This window comes from Lepisma saccharinum, chromosome 27 (assembly GCF_977018435.1).
Source record: "Lepisma saccharinum chromosome 27, izLepSacc3.1, whole genome shotgun sequence".
Lineage (NCBI taxonomy): Eukaryota > Metazoa > Arthropoda > Insecta > Zygentoma > Lepismatidae > Lepisma > Lepisma saccharinum.
Window position 1 is genome coordinate 42,405,157 of NC_139255.1, and position 18,033 is coordinate 42,423,189.

At 38.4% G+C, this 18,033-nt stretch overlaps 1 protein-coding gene across 2 annotated transcripts in view; it reads left to right on the forward strand.

Moving 5' to 3' along the window:
• The first annotated feature begins 309 nt into the window (after window positions 1-309).
• The window catches only part of Gclm (Glutamate-cysteine ligase modifier subunit), a 30,258-nt gene continuing 12,534 nt past the window's right edge, over window positions 310-18,033 (forward strand). The window contains exons 1-4 of one of the 2 annotated variants that reach the window (XM_083113102.1): window positions 310-709; window positions 8,003-8,074; window positions 12,516-12,648; window positions 17,598-17,797. In XM_083113102.1, coding sequence (XP_082969228.1) covers window positions 602-709; window positions 8,003-8,074; window positions 12,516-12,648; window positions 17,598-17,797 — 513 coding nt within the window. In that variant the 5' untranslated portion in view covers window positions 310-601. The remainder of the gene's footprint in view (window positions 710-8,002; window positions 8,075-12,515; window positions 12,649-17,597; window positions 17,798-18,033) is intronic. The other variant, XM_083113103.1, reaches the window with a different exon arrangement.

Here is an 18,033-nt window from a genome sequence, read left to right on the forward strand (position 1 = left end):
GAACAGTTGAGATCTTGAAAATAACAGTTGAATATCGTATCAAGAAGAAACAATTTAAGATATGGTGATCGACAAGTTAGAATATCATTAAATATTTTAAAATCCCGATTTTTGCAAGAGGCTGCTAATTCCAGTGGGAAAAATTATTTGAAACTTACGAGCTGTTCATACAACCTATCATCTGTTTAGTTGCAAAACAAAAGAAAACACGTCAACAGTTGAGCAACTGTTACGTGGATTAGATGCAGTCTAAACATACAAACTGTGGTCACGTGAGCCGAAACTGCAATCGAATATTTGTTTATTCTGTTTCATAGAACAAATGAAAAATGTCTTTTGTTTGGTCAATCGCGAGTCGACCCGGCTTGCATTATTGCAAAACGTGTTTTATTTACGTTAATACATCAGTAGAATGTTGGGAATGTTGCGTAACTAATGATCTTACACATGGAAGAATCTAGTGGGTGGTGTATGCCATTACGTCACCTAATGAAGCCACGGAAGTGAGTATTTAAGTTTGTGTACGAGTGGGCGACGGGTTATTGTGGAGTTTGTTTTCCTCTGGTAAATCTTTTTGGACGTACTTTTGCAGAAGATCGGGATGTTGAGCACGCTACCTCCAAATGTGAAGAAAATATTTGTTCATACGAGAAATATACTTGATTTAAGTGAGGTTAAAAGGAAAGCTAGTCAAAATCCAACAGATGAGGTAAGTTATTTTATGTGTTGCAATGCTGTCAGTATGTGCAGTAAGGAAAACAAATAACGTGCCTTTATATCGCTTTGCACATAGTACGGACATGTTATTATATATAATAATAATTCTGTACCAACAAGCTGAATTTGCGTTTTGATACACCTTAAAAAAATTGCCAGTCACTTTAGGAATTTTATCTTGTGTAAGTACCCGTAGATGTAAAATGACAGTTCATTTTTTGGTAACATTATAGTATAGGGGTGACAGATTTCTTCAAATTTACAGGAGAAATTACTTACGGAAATCATTTTCGGTAGCGTTGTGGAAGTTCGTGAATGTAGTTTTGATCCATTTTAATGCGAATACATGTTGTTTTCTGCGAAAATCTCTGTCAGACACGCTGTTTCTGCTGCCTCCATTTGCTTTCTCCACGAGAGCACAATGTTCCTTGTATCAGATGACGTAACCCCATGGTCATTGTTTCAAACTCGCCGTGTTTTCACTAGAACATTACGTGTCGAGTATTTTTTTTTACTATGCTTGCCTAACCTAACCTTACGGAAAATTGTTTTTGGGGCTAACGTGGATGGTTTTTGGGGTCTAAAGTGAATGGTTTTTGGGGGCTAACGTGAATGGTTTGTGGGGTTAACGTCTCAATGGTTTGTGAGGCTAACGACAATGGTTTGCGAGGTATTAGCATTATTTCAAGTAGGTGTTTTCCGGTGAACGAGGTTGTAACACTGCATAAATCGACAAAACACACTCACAACATGCCATGTAAGAAATAGACAGTATCTTAGAAATGCAGGTAAGAATTGACGGTACTTGTTTACTATCCTTCGGACATATTTATTTATTTTTACAGAAGAAACTACTTACCGTAATAAGTTCCTGTAGCATTGTCGAACATTGGGAAGGTGTTTTGTGAGATGTGGGAATGTTTCATAGCTGAAATTCATGTTGTTTGTTGAAAATTAATTCTCCGACGGAGAATAGCTAGCCCCACGAACCATTGGCGCGTGGATAGGTTAGTTCTGTTAGGTTAGGAAACATAGTTAAAATTTGGTGTCGTGTTAGTATCAGGATCTAGAAATTGGAAATAATTGCGAACCATTGGCGCTAGCCCCACGAACCATTGGCACGTGGTTAGGTTAGTTCATCTCAGGCAAGCGAAAAGGCCTATCAGAAAGAATTACTGGTAATGTGAAAAATTGCAATTAATTTCATCAAAACAACGTTGATACACCTTCAGGAGTGTTCCGCGAATGTCAAAAATTGACTAAACGAAAAAATTAGAGGTGTCCGAAGGATAGTAAATTTTTACCGAATTGACAATGTAGAGAAAGTCTCCAATTTTGATAATTTTTGGTATAATAACTAATTTTGGCCTCCTAATCACGAATCTGTTGTAAAAAACTGGGGGTCACGTCTGGAAATTGTACATTTTGATGAAACATTGTTCGTTAGCCCCAAAAACCATCCATGGGTAGCCACACAAATCATTGACGTTATCCCCAAAAACCATCCACGGGTAGCCCCACAAACCATTGACGTTAGCCCCAAAAAATATCCACAGGTAGCCCCACGAACCATTCACACGAGGTTAGGTTAGGTTCGGTTCCATTAGCATTCATTTCACCCCTAAAGTGATCGAAAAAATAGGGTTCGTACTAAAATTGAACATCTTAAATCATTTTCTTGTAAAACAAAGGCATGGTTGGAATCAATGACAGGAGATTACATTTTTGTTCGTAAAACTACGCATATACGCCTATATATATAAACAATTTAATCGGCTTTTTTCCAAATTTTCAGACGTGACCCCTGGTTTTTTTTCAACAGATTCGTGATTAGGAGGTCAAAATTAGTTAGTATACCGAAAATTAAGAAAATTGGAGACTTTCTCTATATTGTAAATTCACTCTGAAATGCATTATTTCAGCTTAGGAAATGTTCCGCATTCCAAAATAGTACGTTAGCAATGTAAAAAAGTGTGAAATATATGATATTTTTAGGTGTCACCCCCATACTATAATAGTACCCTGTGGTGAACAACGTGAATTTTGTGATTAATAACTATGGTTAATTTTATCTCGCTTTCTTTCACCACATGAGTTGGTGAATTTTTGGTACTTGTCTGATAAGGCCCAAACACCTCTCACTCGTTTATTTCCTTAATTTTTGCATTGATACTTACATATTCTGCATTGCGGAAGATTCTTTAAGGTGAAGTTATGCCTTTTTCCATAAAATAGTGTCAACTTTTCATATTACAAGTCATTATTTGTCTTCCTTGTTATGCTTGGGTAACAGACAATATGGTGTGCAGTCGTGCTTGTGTTTTGTCGATTTGAAGTGGGTATGCAGTGTTTCAACCTTCTTAACCGAAAAATACCTACTTTCGTGTTTATTATGTCATCATAAACATTGATGGATAGCCCCAAAAACCATTCATGATAGCCCCACGGACCATTTCCGGCAAGGTTAGGTTTGGGTAGGTTAGGTAAGGATAGTTAAAAAAAATTAAAAAGAAATCTCATAAAAAATGGCACGTTTGGAAACACTGCCGATGACTTTCGACGCTCGCGCCATCTGCACGTACATAATGGAAACAACGGCCTAATGTTGCAGAAGATGCAAGTTCCTTACGTAAAAACTGATTATTTATTATTCTGCAGCATTCTATGGTGAAGTTTTTAGTTTCCGCGAAAGAAAATACCTCGAAGAACCTCGACAATGATCAGAAAGTGATTTCAGTAAGTAGTTGCTCCTGTAAATTTGAAGAAATCCGTTTGGGCGATATCAGACAGTTACCAAAGTTTTAATTACTATGAACTGTTACAATGATGGCATGCATGCCATATACAAGAGTCATTCTTAATTGTGATATTTCGATTCTTTTTTATACCAAGTGTGCGAGAAAAGTGGGACACCCCTTGAAAGCATGAACCTTGTACTTTGGCAATATTGTATGTATTTGTTCTGTTGGATGAGAGTGCAAACAACTCATCATCATATGTGCTCCTATTCAGTATCATTTGAATTTACATGTCTGAAAAGATGTGGAATGGCTACTTACTCCATGTTTCTTGTAGAACAGTTTCCCTCCCTCTTACATGTATTTTCAAATACTCATTTACATTTGGCCATTTCTTCACTGTTGCCCGGAATGCGGACTAGAGTTCCCACCATGAAAACTGTCCAGTCAAGGTTGGAGCTTCCCCTTGCCTCCTCCACACCCCTGGCTCTCCAGGGTTGCCACAAGCTGCTCAGTCGACACTTTCACTTTGTATGTATGTGGTCGATTACTTCTTCGCTGGTGTATTGTGTATGGATTATTTGGTTTTGAATGACATTGAGGAGCAGCATCCTACTAGCGGTACAAAAACTGATGGAAGCTTGTAGTATTTCTGAAAAGTCTGTACGACATATCAGCAGTACTTTAACTTCGGCAGAGGCTCGAGGCGTGAATGTTGTCTTCGAGTCACTAAGAAAGAGTTACAAACTGGAATGCAAAAGCACTGAACTGGACGATTTTAACATTTGCTTTGATCTCTACATACAAAGATCAGCGGCTGCTGTCTCTCTTTTGCCAGGATTGTTTTTAAGAATTGATTCCCTTTTGTTTATTCAGCTGGCCTGTTTGTCGTTTTGGTTTTACATTTTACAACCATTTTCTTGAAGTATAAACATAATATAGTATGCCTTAATTTGATTCTGCATTCCCCTCAACACCCCTAGACGATTGATCCTGGTGCCGCCACTGTTATAGAGCCTAGAGAGAGATTGTGATGATTCTTACTGTGGAGCAAGTACAAATACATGGACTTAACGGGAAATATTTTGTTCCCCCAGGAAGTAAATGTAGCCGGGTGCATGTCACAGGCAGTGCTCAGATGAGCGGAAGATCGATGTGCAACAAAATTCATTCAAATGAAACATAAAATATAGGTGAAATGTCACTCTAAAGACACTGTATATGTTCTTGAAATTAATTTCAATGTTTTATTACAAACTTTCTCGCTGAAAGTTTTTACATGATCAAATAAAATGTGAGTTAGCCAGTATTGATATTTTACAGTACATAACCTGAAAATTTTTGTAAATTTTGGAATATTTAACTTTTTTACTTCGCATGCTTATACATTTTGTGTATAAAATATATACTGTGGGCTTCTATGAACCTTAAGAATGTTTAACTATTTTTTCCAACCCTCTTTGTGTCATTGCTTTAATTCTTTTCCTCGTGAATTTCATAGAAACATGTTTTAATTTTTTTCTGAATGGCCGAGAAAGTATTTCAGTCTAAAAAATGTATCGTAATGTTCTTTACGTTAAGTACTATTTTCTAAGATTTTTTCGGAATTATTATCGAAAGTTGAAATTGTTGCTTTTTGGCAGCACTGTAGGTGGGTGGCGTGACCTTGACTGGACAATTTCCGCGGCGGGGACTTTAGTCCTCCCATCTTTTAAACGTGTTCTGTTAGTCTCTTGCATTACATGTTTCGGTAAGAGTTCCGAATGTTGAATGATTTTTTCATAAGTTCTAAGCGAGTATAAGGAAGCTTTAGAATACTGGAAACAATTGTGTATACTGGAAGTAAATTTGAAGCTTGGCGAAACTAGTTAGCACAGTTAAGAACTTCACCAAGTATTTTTTACCGGAGAAATTATGAGTTGAAATTTATCTTGTGCAAGCAGATGTTCTTAACTTCTGGTCGACACTGACACGAAATTGGAAAGGGGGCAGGGGGGGGGGTGTGTGCTTGAGACGAGATATTATGTGATCAGGTGTGTAAAGCATTTATGGGTATTGTTTTAATGCCTAGAGCCCCAAACTTGACCAACCTAACCTAACAACGAAAAATCATTTAGCAATAAATTTTGTATGTGAAATATTCACCTAGTAATTGAGTACATGAGTGAGCTAAGTAGGTTAGATTTAATTAGCGTTTTCCTACGTTTCTTTCATGTCTAACATTTTTAAGCCAAAAAGTACCCAGCAGTTAAAATTTATAATGACTACTACAACTTGAGCAACCTGTTACTTTGACCAAAACATGACAACCTTCAAACATGAAATCATGCTCATTTTCAAACTTTGTAGCACTCATTCTCCCACACACCTTGCAAAAATCATTCGGTACTAATTTACTATAGTTCAAACAGATTTCTTAATTTTTACAGAAGAAACTACTTACCGTAATAAGTTTCTGTAGCATTGTCTAACATCGGGAAGGTGTTTTGTGTGATGTGGGAATGTATCATAGCGGAAATTCATGTTCTTTCGTTGAAAATTCATGCTCCGACAGAGAATAGCCTTTGGCGCATACACCTTCGTGCATCATCATACGTCGTGATTGTGTTTTGTTCATGTTCATTGGGTATCCAGTGTTTCGAACTGTCTGTGTTTGCAACGAAAGTTAGAAACATGACGTGTCGTGGATGTGTGGTGAAATTCAGGTAAGTTTTCAGTATCCTGGAAACGGTTTTCTTCAAATTTAAAATTTTGGGGCTCATTTGGGGGCAGGTGGCTCAGGCCAATTTCTAACATGTCTTTAACAGGGACTCTATAGAGATAGCCGGAGCGGAGGTGGGGCTGCAGTTGCGGTTGAGGACGGTAGTCATTTACCCCAGGGGCGGAGCCCGGAATCTGTGTGAAATTTGGTCTCAAAAATTTCAAACAAAAAAAATTTACTTTAAATTTCCCAGCGATTCCGGGATGGATAGCCCCAAAAACCATTCACGGATAGTGCCATGAAACATTACAATTTCCTTCGTAAAAAATGCGAAAAAGGTTTTTTTTAAAAAAAATACATCAGATGAGCTTTGTTCACGGGTATTTCTTGGGTTCCGAAGGTTGAAACATTGCATAACGAATGAAAATCGACAAAAGACAAGCACAACACGCAATTATGTAGGAAGGGGTACGCACCATATTGTGTCTGAGGCAAGCGAAAAGGCTACGAGAAAGAAGTACTCGTAATGTGAAAAATTGCAATTACTTTGATCAAAAAAAGTCAATACATGTTAAGGAATGTTCCGTGAAGCACATAGGTAAGTATGAATGTCAAAAATTGACGAAACGAAGAAATTATAGGTGTTTGAACTATAGTAAATTTTTACCTATGTTTTATTTGAAAACTCACCATAGCTGTCAAACTTTATGTAAAAATAAAATGTAATTTATGTAGAAAAGTGTGCCAGACTGGCCATGACAACATGCTACTATGTCAAGGGTCCCTGATTCGAATCCTGGTTTGGGCATGTGTGTTCTTTGTGATTGTACCTTGATCTATGTCATCTTATCATCACTCATTGCCATCTTCACGTTTAGTCATAATTGGCACAGAAGCAAAGAAAAATCAATCAATCAATGAATTATATAGAAAACTGTCATAATGAGTACATGTAACTTTTTCCTTGCATGATAAATTTATCTAAGAGTAAAGTATTGTTTAGGAATTGATAGCAGTATTTTATTATTATTTCATAATTCAAAGTTTTGTCTTTTACATTAGAATTGTAGGAGCGAATTTGCAATACCGGACCCCTCCCCAATTTTTGTAATATTTCGCATACTCACTAATTGAGGCCTCCTAATCACTAATTCGAAGTTAAAATTTGGGGGGTCACTTGTAGAAATTGCAAAATAAGCAAATTGAGTGGTCATCGATCGGAACAGAAACCCTGCATTTCTCCACGAAAACAATGGTTATTTCAATATTTTGTGTTTTAGAATGAAATTTTAACTATGTTTGCCTACCTTACTGTCAATGATTTGTGGGGCTATGCGTGAATGGTTTGTGGGAAACCGTAAAAAATGTCAGTTTCCTAGCACTCGAGCAACAAATTTTAGCTACACAATCGTGATCAACTGTCCTAAATTATTGACTATGTGAAATATGAACGAATGCCCTGTATTATTAATATGTACCCAACTAAAAGTTACTAAAAAAACTTACGAAAGAAAGAACTTTATTTCCTACCTTCAAAGTCGCCGTCTTCCTCACACCACGCAGATTACTGAACAAGTGAACGCTACGTTGAACAAACATGGTTTCCATGCTTGTATACGGAGAACGATTGCGGTAATTGAAAAGCATATTTTACAACTTCTACATGTCAATTAACAATTTCAACATGTCACCCCCACATGTTAACGTCAGATACTTCATCGGGACTACATATTTCGTGAGTATAAGAAATAGGATAGAAATTATGGAAGGGTCCGGTATTGTAAATTCTTACCGAATTGTAGATATTAATAACAATAATTTAATGTTGTATGTTTGTCAATTTCAGCTTGTGGAAAGTTTGAAAATTACTTTATCCCAGTCTGTTCCGGGCAATAATAATTTGAAGGATTCAATAGAGGTATGGCCATTTTTTTATGTTTATATTGGTGGTAAGCTAGTTTAATTATGCAATTCTTTTCCACTATGTTTGAGTAAGGTTATTGTAGATCCTTCCTTTTCTCAAATATGTGTATAATATCATTTACTAGATGACTCGGTGGCCAGACACGCAAAGTCTTGCCATCAAAGGTTTTCAGTTTGAGTCCTGGCCCAGGCATTGATTTTGAGAGAGTCCTTCAACAATATCATTGGATTATCATGACAATTATCCAAAAGTGGCTGAGGAGTGATATAAAATAGGGAAGATACAGTAACGCATTCTGGGCTACATTGCCCGATTGTAATTGGAGCCAGGTCTAAATTGAAAATAAATAAACATTTTGATCATGTTCAGTTTCCGGAAGATGTCTATGGTTTCTACGTAGTTAATGTGTTAGATGCCACATTCCCTGTGTTACCCAGAGCAACACGATGGCAATTGCAATGACAGTTTGGAATAGCATGTCTAAATACATGGTCATGAAAATAGGTGGCTGGGCATAATTGCACTGGTGCCACATATGGGTAAGGTGAGAGTGGGCCAAAAGTCACTGGTTCCCACACCGTTGCCTAGTTCGAGCATCACACCGACCTCTCCAGGGCACTTTTGTGTCACCCCTGACCTTTCAAGCAAATACTGTAATTTCGTATCACATTACAATGACCAACTCTACAACAAGATCTTCATTCTCTTAAACCTCCAAACACACGGGGTTGTGCTCCGACGTGGCAACAGCGTGAACTCCTGTCACCTGCCTAATTTCATGACCGTGCTTTTATTTAAATAGCATTTGGTACGAGCAGTACTGCGTTTAGTCCTGCATTCCCTGTGTTACCCACAGCAACACAATGGCAATTGGAATGACAATTTGGAATAGAATGTCTAGAAAATACCATGCACTGATCTCGTAAAGTAATAAGAAGTACTCACCATGGATCATCATAAGATTGGCATTTGTATACTTTGATAAGTTCACTTTGTTTCATCAGCAGTGATCATACGGAACAGGAGCACTTTCATGCTGTGGACTTATGTGGTAAAGAGTGTAAATATGGGTGTCCATAGGTATTTAATCGTATACTTTATATATATAAAAATAGATGTATGTGTGTGGGTGTGTGTGTGTCACTTGCAATCTAGAAAGAATATTTTTGGGGTAAGACACCCCTGGCACCCCTAGGGGTGGGGTGGGAAGGGAAGGGGTGACGTAAAAATAATCAAGAATGACCGATATTAAATTCCGCACAAACAGACATTCGTAACTCTATGCAATTCACACAACAATGGTGTTTCTATGGTTGTCTAACATTCAGACTGTGTTGTGAATGGAATCCATAGTTTTCCTGACACTCCCAATGCGGTTAAACTTCAAGTTCATCACCTATCCGCGTGGGGGTGAGAGGGACTGAAAAATAAAATGCCACAAATGCCCTAGATTAGTGTCGAATCCATAGTTTTCAGAGTCTTTAAGCTAATTGGTGACATTCACGATCACATTTAAAATTAGTTACATTTTACACTGTCTAATACAAGATTGGAATAAATAAATACCTGGGCGACGCCAGGTAATCAGCTAGTATTACATAAAAAAGGGGAAGGTTTTTGAATATAATACTTTAACATTGCTTGTGATGAAGCAGAGTGAAGTTAGTGAAAAATAGGATACTAAATCTTAAGACAGGCCAAAGGGAGTACACACGGTATCTACCAGTCGAAGAAAGTGAAGAAAAAAGTCAAGAAATCAACAGGTAGGTCAAGTAAGTCAAGAAATTATGCTTGTGGTCAAGAATTTTTGCTATATATTACAGTACATTGAATTTACATTGTTCTATACTTGTACTGGGATTTCATAAAATTGAATATTTAGAAATCTGAAATTGTTTTGAGTTGTGGTTAAGGTTTGTTCACCTTGTTTCTTAAGAATTACATTCTTGTATGCGTGAAGTTTTGTAAAAATATTAAATAAAGTAATGTGGCCATTCCTCATCCAGGATGAAGTCTGAAGTGTTGTTTTTTTACATGCATTAATAATTAAAGCAAGTCTAAATCTCTTGTTAAAGTACAACTTCAGCTTTCATCTTAAGCGGACGTCTGGTAGAAGTTTTTCATTGAATAAAAATATCTCTTCTTAATTTCCAACTATCTCAAAGTAGGGGGCGATTAAATAATTATTAAGAAATAAGGAAAAAATGGTCAAGAGGAAGGAGAAAGGTCAAGAAAAAGTAAAAAAAATATTGGATTTGTTATTTCGGGAGACACCCTGGTACAATTTGTCGTATTAGGAAAATCATTTCAGGATCTGAACCTCTACCTAAGTAACAACGATAGAACTCAGTGCCCTGGAAATACACCAGTTGCTGTGTTGGACAGCAGTTCCCCCCCCCCCCCCCAATGAACCAAATTAGCATAAGGAGTACAATAGTGTGCTACAAATATTCAGTGTCTTAATATTGTCTGTGTTACGATTATCAGTGATGATTTCTCTTGATAGCAACTCGTTCATATGTCTTGTCTAGAAGATAAAAATGTCCTGGCTCTGCTTGTATATGTCAACCTCACTTCCACATAGTACACCCTTGACTGCATTTTGCAGGCTAGTGAGGCTCTGGCATCCGGACTTGCAGCCAGTAGAATCCTCTGTGGGCCTTGTGTAGTGTCGTCCATATATGTTTGAGATTGTCTCTTCAACCATTGCATCGTATTCACAATTAGCCCATAGCCGCAGAAAAGTGAAGTTAAATAAATGAATCAGTGTCACATTTTTGCCACTTTGGACTAATCACGACGAAGTGGATTAGTGATGATTAGATGAAATTGACGAAGGAACAATCATAAAGATCACTCACGCCCTGGCTAGGAATCGAACCCAGGGACTTTGGTGGAGATATAAAAAGTTGGCTGCTTCAGGTGCTCAGCCACTCAGCTATATTACAAATAAATTTATGTACACATTATTTTACCATTCTGATATTTTATTAAAAATTCTCTAAGAATTATTTTCCTGTAGTTTACGGTTATTACAAGCATAAGAAGTGGCCGTGGTGGCTCAGTCGGTAACGCATCTGACTACCATGCTGAAGGTCCCGGGTTCGATCCCCAGCCGGTTCAAACCCGGGAACTTTTCTAACGTTGGAAGCGGCCCCGGCGCCCACCCAGCGTCGAATAACATGGGTACCTGGGGGAAACCCTGGGGGGTAAAGGCGGTCAGGGGCATGGTGCTGATCACATCACCCCCACTCACGACCAGATCAAGAAAGTGTGGGGCGTTACCCCCACACCCCCTATACGCCTTCATGGCGTGGTGCTAAGCACAGGGGAACACTTTACTTTTACAAGCATAAGAAGTTTTTTGTTGTGACGTTTCAGGAGAACACGCGCTCCCTTCATCAGACATTTATTTTCATTTTTACTAAAGATACAGTTATAACGAATGTTAGCAATTTTTTAAACAAAAAGAATCCATTATATAATGGATGTTGTAATAATTCTACAATGCAAGCAATGCGTACATACAAGAAAAACTAAAATTCTCTAGGTACCTTAGAAACTGACTTTTTTTTAATGTTGAATTTAAAGAAGTAGTGATGCAAGGCGGCTCCAGCAATGAAGAGAGAGAGAAATGGGATTGTGTAATGGGCAATGGGAGTTACCCGATTTCCTCCTTCGCTGTGCAGTGTTGTAAACTTTTGAAAAGGAAATACCGAACGCACATGGCAAACGGACCGATTTTTGTCTTCAGGTCCGTACGATTGGTTTAAGAATTTCTTAGGGAAATATTAGGGATAAAACTGGAAGACCAGATTTTGAAAAGCTGTGCATTTAGCGTACGGACTAAGGTACAGTTGGCAATGCTGTGCTTTCACCACTCGATTTTCCTCCTCCTCTGCCGATATGCGCGGCCCTGCTCTACAGTAAGCTGGGACAGGATATATATCCACAAATGTGGAGGCAAAATGTTTGCAGTTGGTCGGTTATGTAACTTACTCAATCATTCCTGTTCTTCACATAACATATGCTTAGCACATCACGCTGCGAGGCCAGGGGTGCCGTGTTTGAATTCCAGCTTGGTCTTGGGTGATCTTTGTGCATATCCTTCATCAATATTAATCACTCATCCTCATTGCCATGATTAGCCAAAAGTCGCAGAAATGTAATGCTAAATAACAAAACTCATTCACATAACATTTGTCATTTTGATATCAAATCGGTGTAGTTAAAATTTTAGATCTAGGTCCATATCTTTTTATTAGTATTCACATAAGCAGTTTTTTTTTAACATTCGCAATTATTCCGTACCTAGTGTAACGTTACCCACTATTCAGTTTCGTGTTTGGATAATCTATGCAATATTGTTATTTTTTCATATATTTTTATTGTTAAATGTAATTTGTATTGGTTCTATTGAGTGCTTTCTTTGCAGGTATTCAGGAAGGAGGAAACGTCACATGCACGATGGAGCTCCCCGGACAGCGAGAGGAAAGATTTGAAGCTTAGTGTAAAAGTATTTGTCTCTCAGCTTGAGAAAACGGCTCTGCAAGAGGCCTTACAATGCTGTAAGTAACAAGTAGCTTGTGTGAAGGGTTAAATGATGTCCGTGCATAAGTCTTTTAATACGTTTCACATAATCATCCTTCGCAATTTTCTACCTCTGGCTGGGTTGACATCAAAGTCAAGCCTGTCCTTGCTTTCTGGTCTTCCACCATTCCTATCTTTCCACTGCGTTCCAATCTTGTCCTCTTCTCCTAACACTCTCCACTATCTGCTCTTTCCTCAGTCATCTTTGTCTCCCCCTTATTAATCCCACTCCTCGAGCATTGTAAGCTCTTGCTGGTAGTCTTTCTGCATCCATCCTCTTCATGTGTCCGAACCATCTCGTCTGTACCTGATCTATTCTGTCCTGAAGCTTCACCACCCCTCTTGTCTGTCGGATCTCGTCATTCCTTATTCTATCCCTTCTAGTCTTCCCCAATACACTCCTTAAAATTTCAGCTCCACTGCCTACTTCTTACTTTTGTCTTTCCTTGTCATTGTCCAAGTTTCTGGACCCCGCCCGTGGCAGAATGGTTAGCACATCGTGCTACGATGCTTGGGTTCCCAGGTTTGAATCCTGGCCTGGGCATGGATGTTTGTGAGTGTTCATTCATCAATTTTCTCATGTCTTCAGTCATTCCGATCTTCGCAAATTAGCCGAAAATTGCACAAACAGTGAAGTAAAATAAATCGAATCAGTCAAATTAAATCCAAGTCTCTGCTCCATGTAATTATTGGCACATAGCAGAGGCATCTTGTGAACGCATGCGTCAATTGTGGGAAAAAGAACAGCTTGCTCTACGACGACATTCATTTGTCATTTCTACATTCTAATTACTTCATATAGGAGAAATATTTATTTTACACGAGAGCGCTGAACTAAGCTTATATTACATTTCTTGGATCTGAAGTGACGCATGCATCAATTGTGGGAAAATAATTATTACTTTCTTTCACATCAGATCCAAGAAATGTAATATAAGCTTAGTTCAGTGCTCTCATGTAAAATAAATACTTCTCCTATATGAAGAGATTAGAATGTAGAAATGCTCATGAATGTAGTTGCAGAGCAAGCTGTCCTTTTTCCCACAATTGACGCATGCGTTCACGAGATGCTTCTGGCACATAGTATGTGTTGTATATTACCTTCTTGCATTTCATAGGTACATCCCTTTCCAATATTAATCTTGGAATGCTTTGATAGAGTTCACCACCCACCTCCTTATCTATGCTTCCACTTCTCTCAATTATGCTTCCTAGATATATGAATACGTTTCACAAAAGACCAAAATTCATCTTGTAGCCGCTTGTATGACATAAAGATAAGTTCCTCGAGGAACTTCATTTCCCATGAGTAAATAGAGAGGGCATCCTGGTGGTTTAGGATGAGAGTGATGTCATGGGTACAGAGGTAGCTGTTCCGGGCCGCACTCTCATCCGATGCAGACTCTAGCTCAGTGGTTTTCAAACTTTTTTCTCATTAGATGTAACTATACATCTAATCTACCCCCACCATAGGTTTTTCTCCATACAGTGGGTTACTGTTACCTTGTAATCAAGGGGTCCCAGGTTTGATACCCAGTGGAGGCACATTGCACAGTGGTTCGGATCCCACTTTAAACTGGTGATTGAAGCAAGCCCTTTGCTTAATCTTCAAAGAAACATCCTAGAATTTCCCTTTATCCAAATCTGCTTACTGTTTGATAAATTGAAAGCAAACTCTGATGTCACTATTTAAATTTTCCATATATTAATTACTTATTGATCTACATTCTTTTGTTTCTTTTCCGTTCGAATGCTCAAAATATATATAGAAATTTATACAGCGTAAATTTACATTATCAATAATGTGATTATACATCATATTAATTCAATAACGTTTTACGAACATAACAACATAAATAGATCATTATGCATATTAAACACAAAATTAAGCAATAAATAATAAATTAAATAAATGTGAATCTTTGTGTCAGTCACCTGATCCAGTCCCGATTCTAGAGCATTGACGTGATTTTTTACGTAGTTTTCTTTCACTGTTGTCTAGATATTATCAATAGTTTAATAGACTTATGTAATCGCAAAACTATTGACAATATCTAGACAACAGTGAAAGAAAACTACACAAAAATTCATGTCAATGCTCTAGAAAAAATTCTAAGCATATGAGGGTCACTATTTATATGTTGAGCCTAACAATGAAAAAACAGGAATTTGGCATTGATAACTGCTTTATTGTTTTTCGAAGTATTCGCCTTTATGGTCAATACACTTTTGCATTCGTTCGAACCATTTGTCAAAGCAGTTTTTCCAATCTTCTTGAGACACCTCCATAATGTGGTTTTTGAACGTATCAACGGTGTCTTCCGCCGACGAAAATCGTTGTCCACGCAATTTATTCTTGACATTCGGGAACAAGAAGAAGTCATTGGGTGCCAAATCAGGACTGTATGGCGGATGACCCATCAATTCGATTTTTTTGACTGTTCATAAAGTCGGTTGTTAGACAAGATGTGCGACAGCTGGCATTGTCTTGAAGAATGATCCGACGGTGTTTGTTTGTTTTCCGTATTTGACCGAAGACCTCTGGCAAACAAACTGTTGTGTACCATTCAGAGTTGACCATTCTACGTTCCTCTAAAGGCACAGTTGCCACATGACCAGTTTTCCCGAAAAAACAGGCGACCATTTGTTTCGATGTGCTTCGAGCGCGAACAACTTTTGTTGGATTGGGTTCATCTTGAAACACCCATAGAGTCGACTGCTGTTTACGTTCCGGCTCATATGCATATATCCATGATTCGTCACCTGTTACAATCTTATATACGTCTTTTGAAGCACCACGATTGTATTTATTGAGAATTTGTTTGCACCAATTGACGCGAGCGTCTTTTTGAGTTTTTGTGAAATTGTGTGGCATCCAACGAGAACATACCTTTCTCACAGATAAATGATCATGTAATATTTTATATATGCTGGTGGAACTAATGCCTAAGGTTGCCTCAATCTCACAGTATGTCACATGACGATCTTGCAGTATTAGGTTTTGCACAGCATCAATGTTTTCTTGAACAACAACTGATTTTGGACGACCTTCGCGAATCTCGTCGGTGAGCGAATGGCGGCCACGATTAAATTCGTTATACCAGCGTTTCACAGTGGCAAAGGATGGGGCTTCATCGCCAAATGTGGAAGTAAGTTGATCGATGCACTCTTGTCTTGATAATCCACGTCGAAAATCGATAATCCACGTCGAAAATCGTAAAAAATCATCGCACGAAAATGTTCACGAGTTAATTCCATTTTATTGTTGTCGCGCAATCTCCAAGGCAACATAAACAACACAAATAAAGCTATTGACAAAACATTTGAAGTACGTTATGGTCAATAATGCCAGACGATTCCGTGCAAACGTCAAATCGCGCCTAACTTCAATCAGTGTTGCCAAGGCTCAAAATATAAATAGTGACCCTCGTATGTATTTTTTTCTTATTTTGAAATATCACAGCGGTTTTTCTGTTGGAGAGGAATTTTTTTAAAAAATTTGCCCATTCGGCTGCTAAAGGTTCAGTCTAGCCTTAAAACAACCATTCAATTCTAAGTACAGTATCTCAGGGCTTGCGAGGATAGAAATAATTACATCAAGTTTCTTTATTCAAATTTATTTACAAGGCATGTAAGAAAACCCATCAGCACAGCTACATCATTTATACATACAGAGATGCTTTAGTGTCAAGACAAGCTTTCTTGCTGTGGAGCATCTGCCTCTCTGGCAATGATCTGCTGTTGCCACATTTACCTGTGAAGAGACTTGCTGTGCAACAAACTGCAATCTTAGAATCCCCCTCCCCTAAGCAACCAGCAGGAAACATCCTTCTGGCAACATAACCGTTCTGTGCTGTAAGTGGGCACCAGAAGTTAGCTGGACTCGGGATGTAGTTTACCTGCACTCTAGGTCTCGAAATAAAGGGGGTGGGAGGGGAGCAGGAATCATCCGTATTCCTCTTAAAGGGGTGTTAGGATGAGTAAGGGGACCCAAGTTTATTTAGAGCATCAATTGTCAGGTAACCAACTACGGGCCTCCCTCAACATCACATGCTTTCCTGAAAAAGAATGGATGCAACACCCCCGAGTGTTAGCTGGGATTGATGGTGGTCAATCGGTGCCTCCAGTAATTGGGGCGTAAGACAGCAGCTCCACCAATTGTTGGCTAGACAGGTGCTTCCGACAAGCAGATGCGAGGTCTAGGATGAAAGGATGCCATAGCACCTTTTGAACATTTGCCAGAAACTGGTGTCGGCCTGTGGGTGCTCCCTATGCAGGGAAACAGGTTTAGAAGGAAGGTCTGGGTAACCCCCGCACTGAGAATAATCATGTTTTACATGCAAATATCACTAGAAGCATGAGTAATGTTTGTGTTCCAAAGTAATTACCAAGAATTTTTTTTTGTACCTCCACCTTGTTATGCAAGGCTAAACATCTTAATCTCTGGTGGATTGTAGATGCATGTTTTTACTGTAGAATAAACTTTGTGTGGGGGGGCACCTAGTGGGGGTCTAGTGGGACAAACCCAAATTTCAAAATTATCAATTTTTTTGTCAATTATACCATGCCTGCATGTGTATACTAATACAAGAATAAATTAACTGAAAATGATCTCCATTAATTTTTGGGGGAATAACATATTAAGTTATGTCACATTGCTGGAGCAACTGCCATCCCAGCCATGGTGAAGGGGTTACAGGTGCTGGGATAGCAGTTGCTCCAGCTGGCCACTAGATGTTAAAACCTAATTCTAAGAAGGAGAAGTCTGCAGTTGTACTACTGGCATCTCAGATCTTTGTGAAAAGACACTATCGAACTATGGCAACAACTTAATGGTAATAAATGCATCTTAGTCTTACTTTGTATTATTCATTCTCTAGTTATTGATCCATTAAGTCATATTATATGTTTAATCTATCTGTTTCAGTGATGTCCGAAGTGGAAACTACGTACGTCGATTCGGTGGTGCTAGCATGCCGGGATGTTCCAGAGCTGGTTGACAAGTTGTCCCAGGTGAAGGAACTGTGGTCTGTATTGGAGGAATTAGTAAACAAGCAACGAATCCTCTCCATAGGAGTCAGCGACCTTGACACAGACCATTTCATCGAGTTGTACAAATGGGCTAAGGTAGGAAAAGTTGTTAGGTTATTCTGTTCAGTGGGAACAGATGTTGGTGGTTTTATTATACCATAAACTGTTGGTCTGATCCAAATCAGTTTCTCTTGACTTGGATCCAAATCTTAAACCAGATCAAATGTTCCGGATGCATCACTACTGTAACAATTCTTATTTATCATTATATTAATTATACCCCCCCCCCCCCCATACAGATGAATTAGATATAACAGAAACAAAAACAGGCC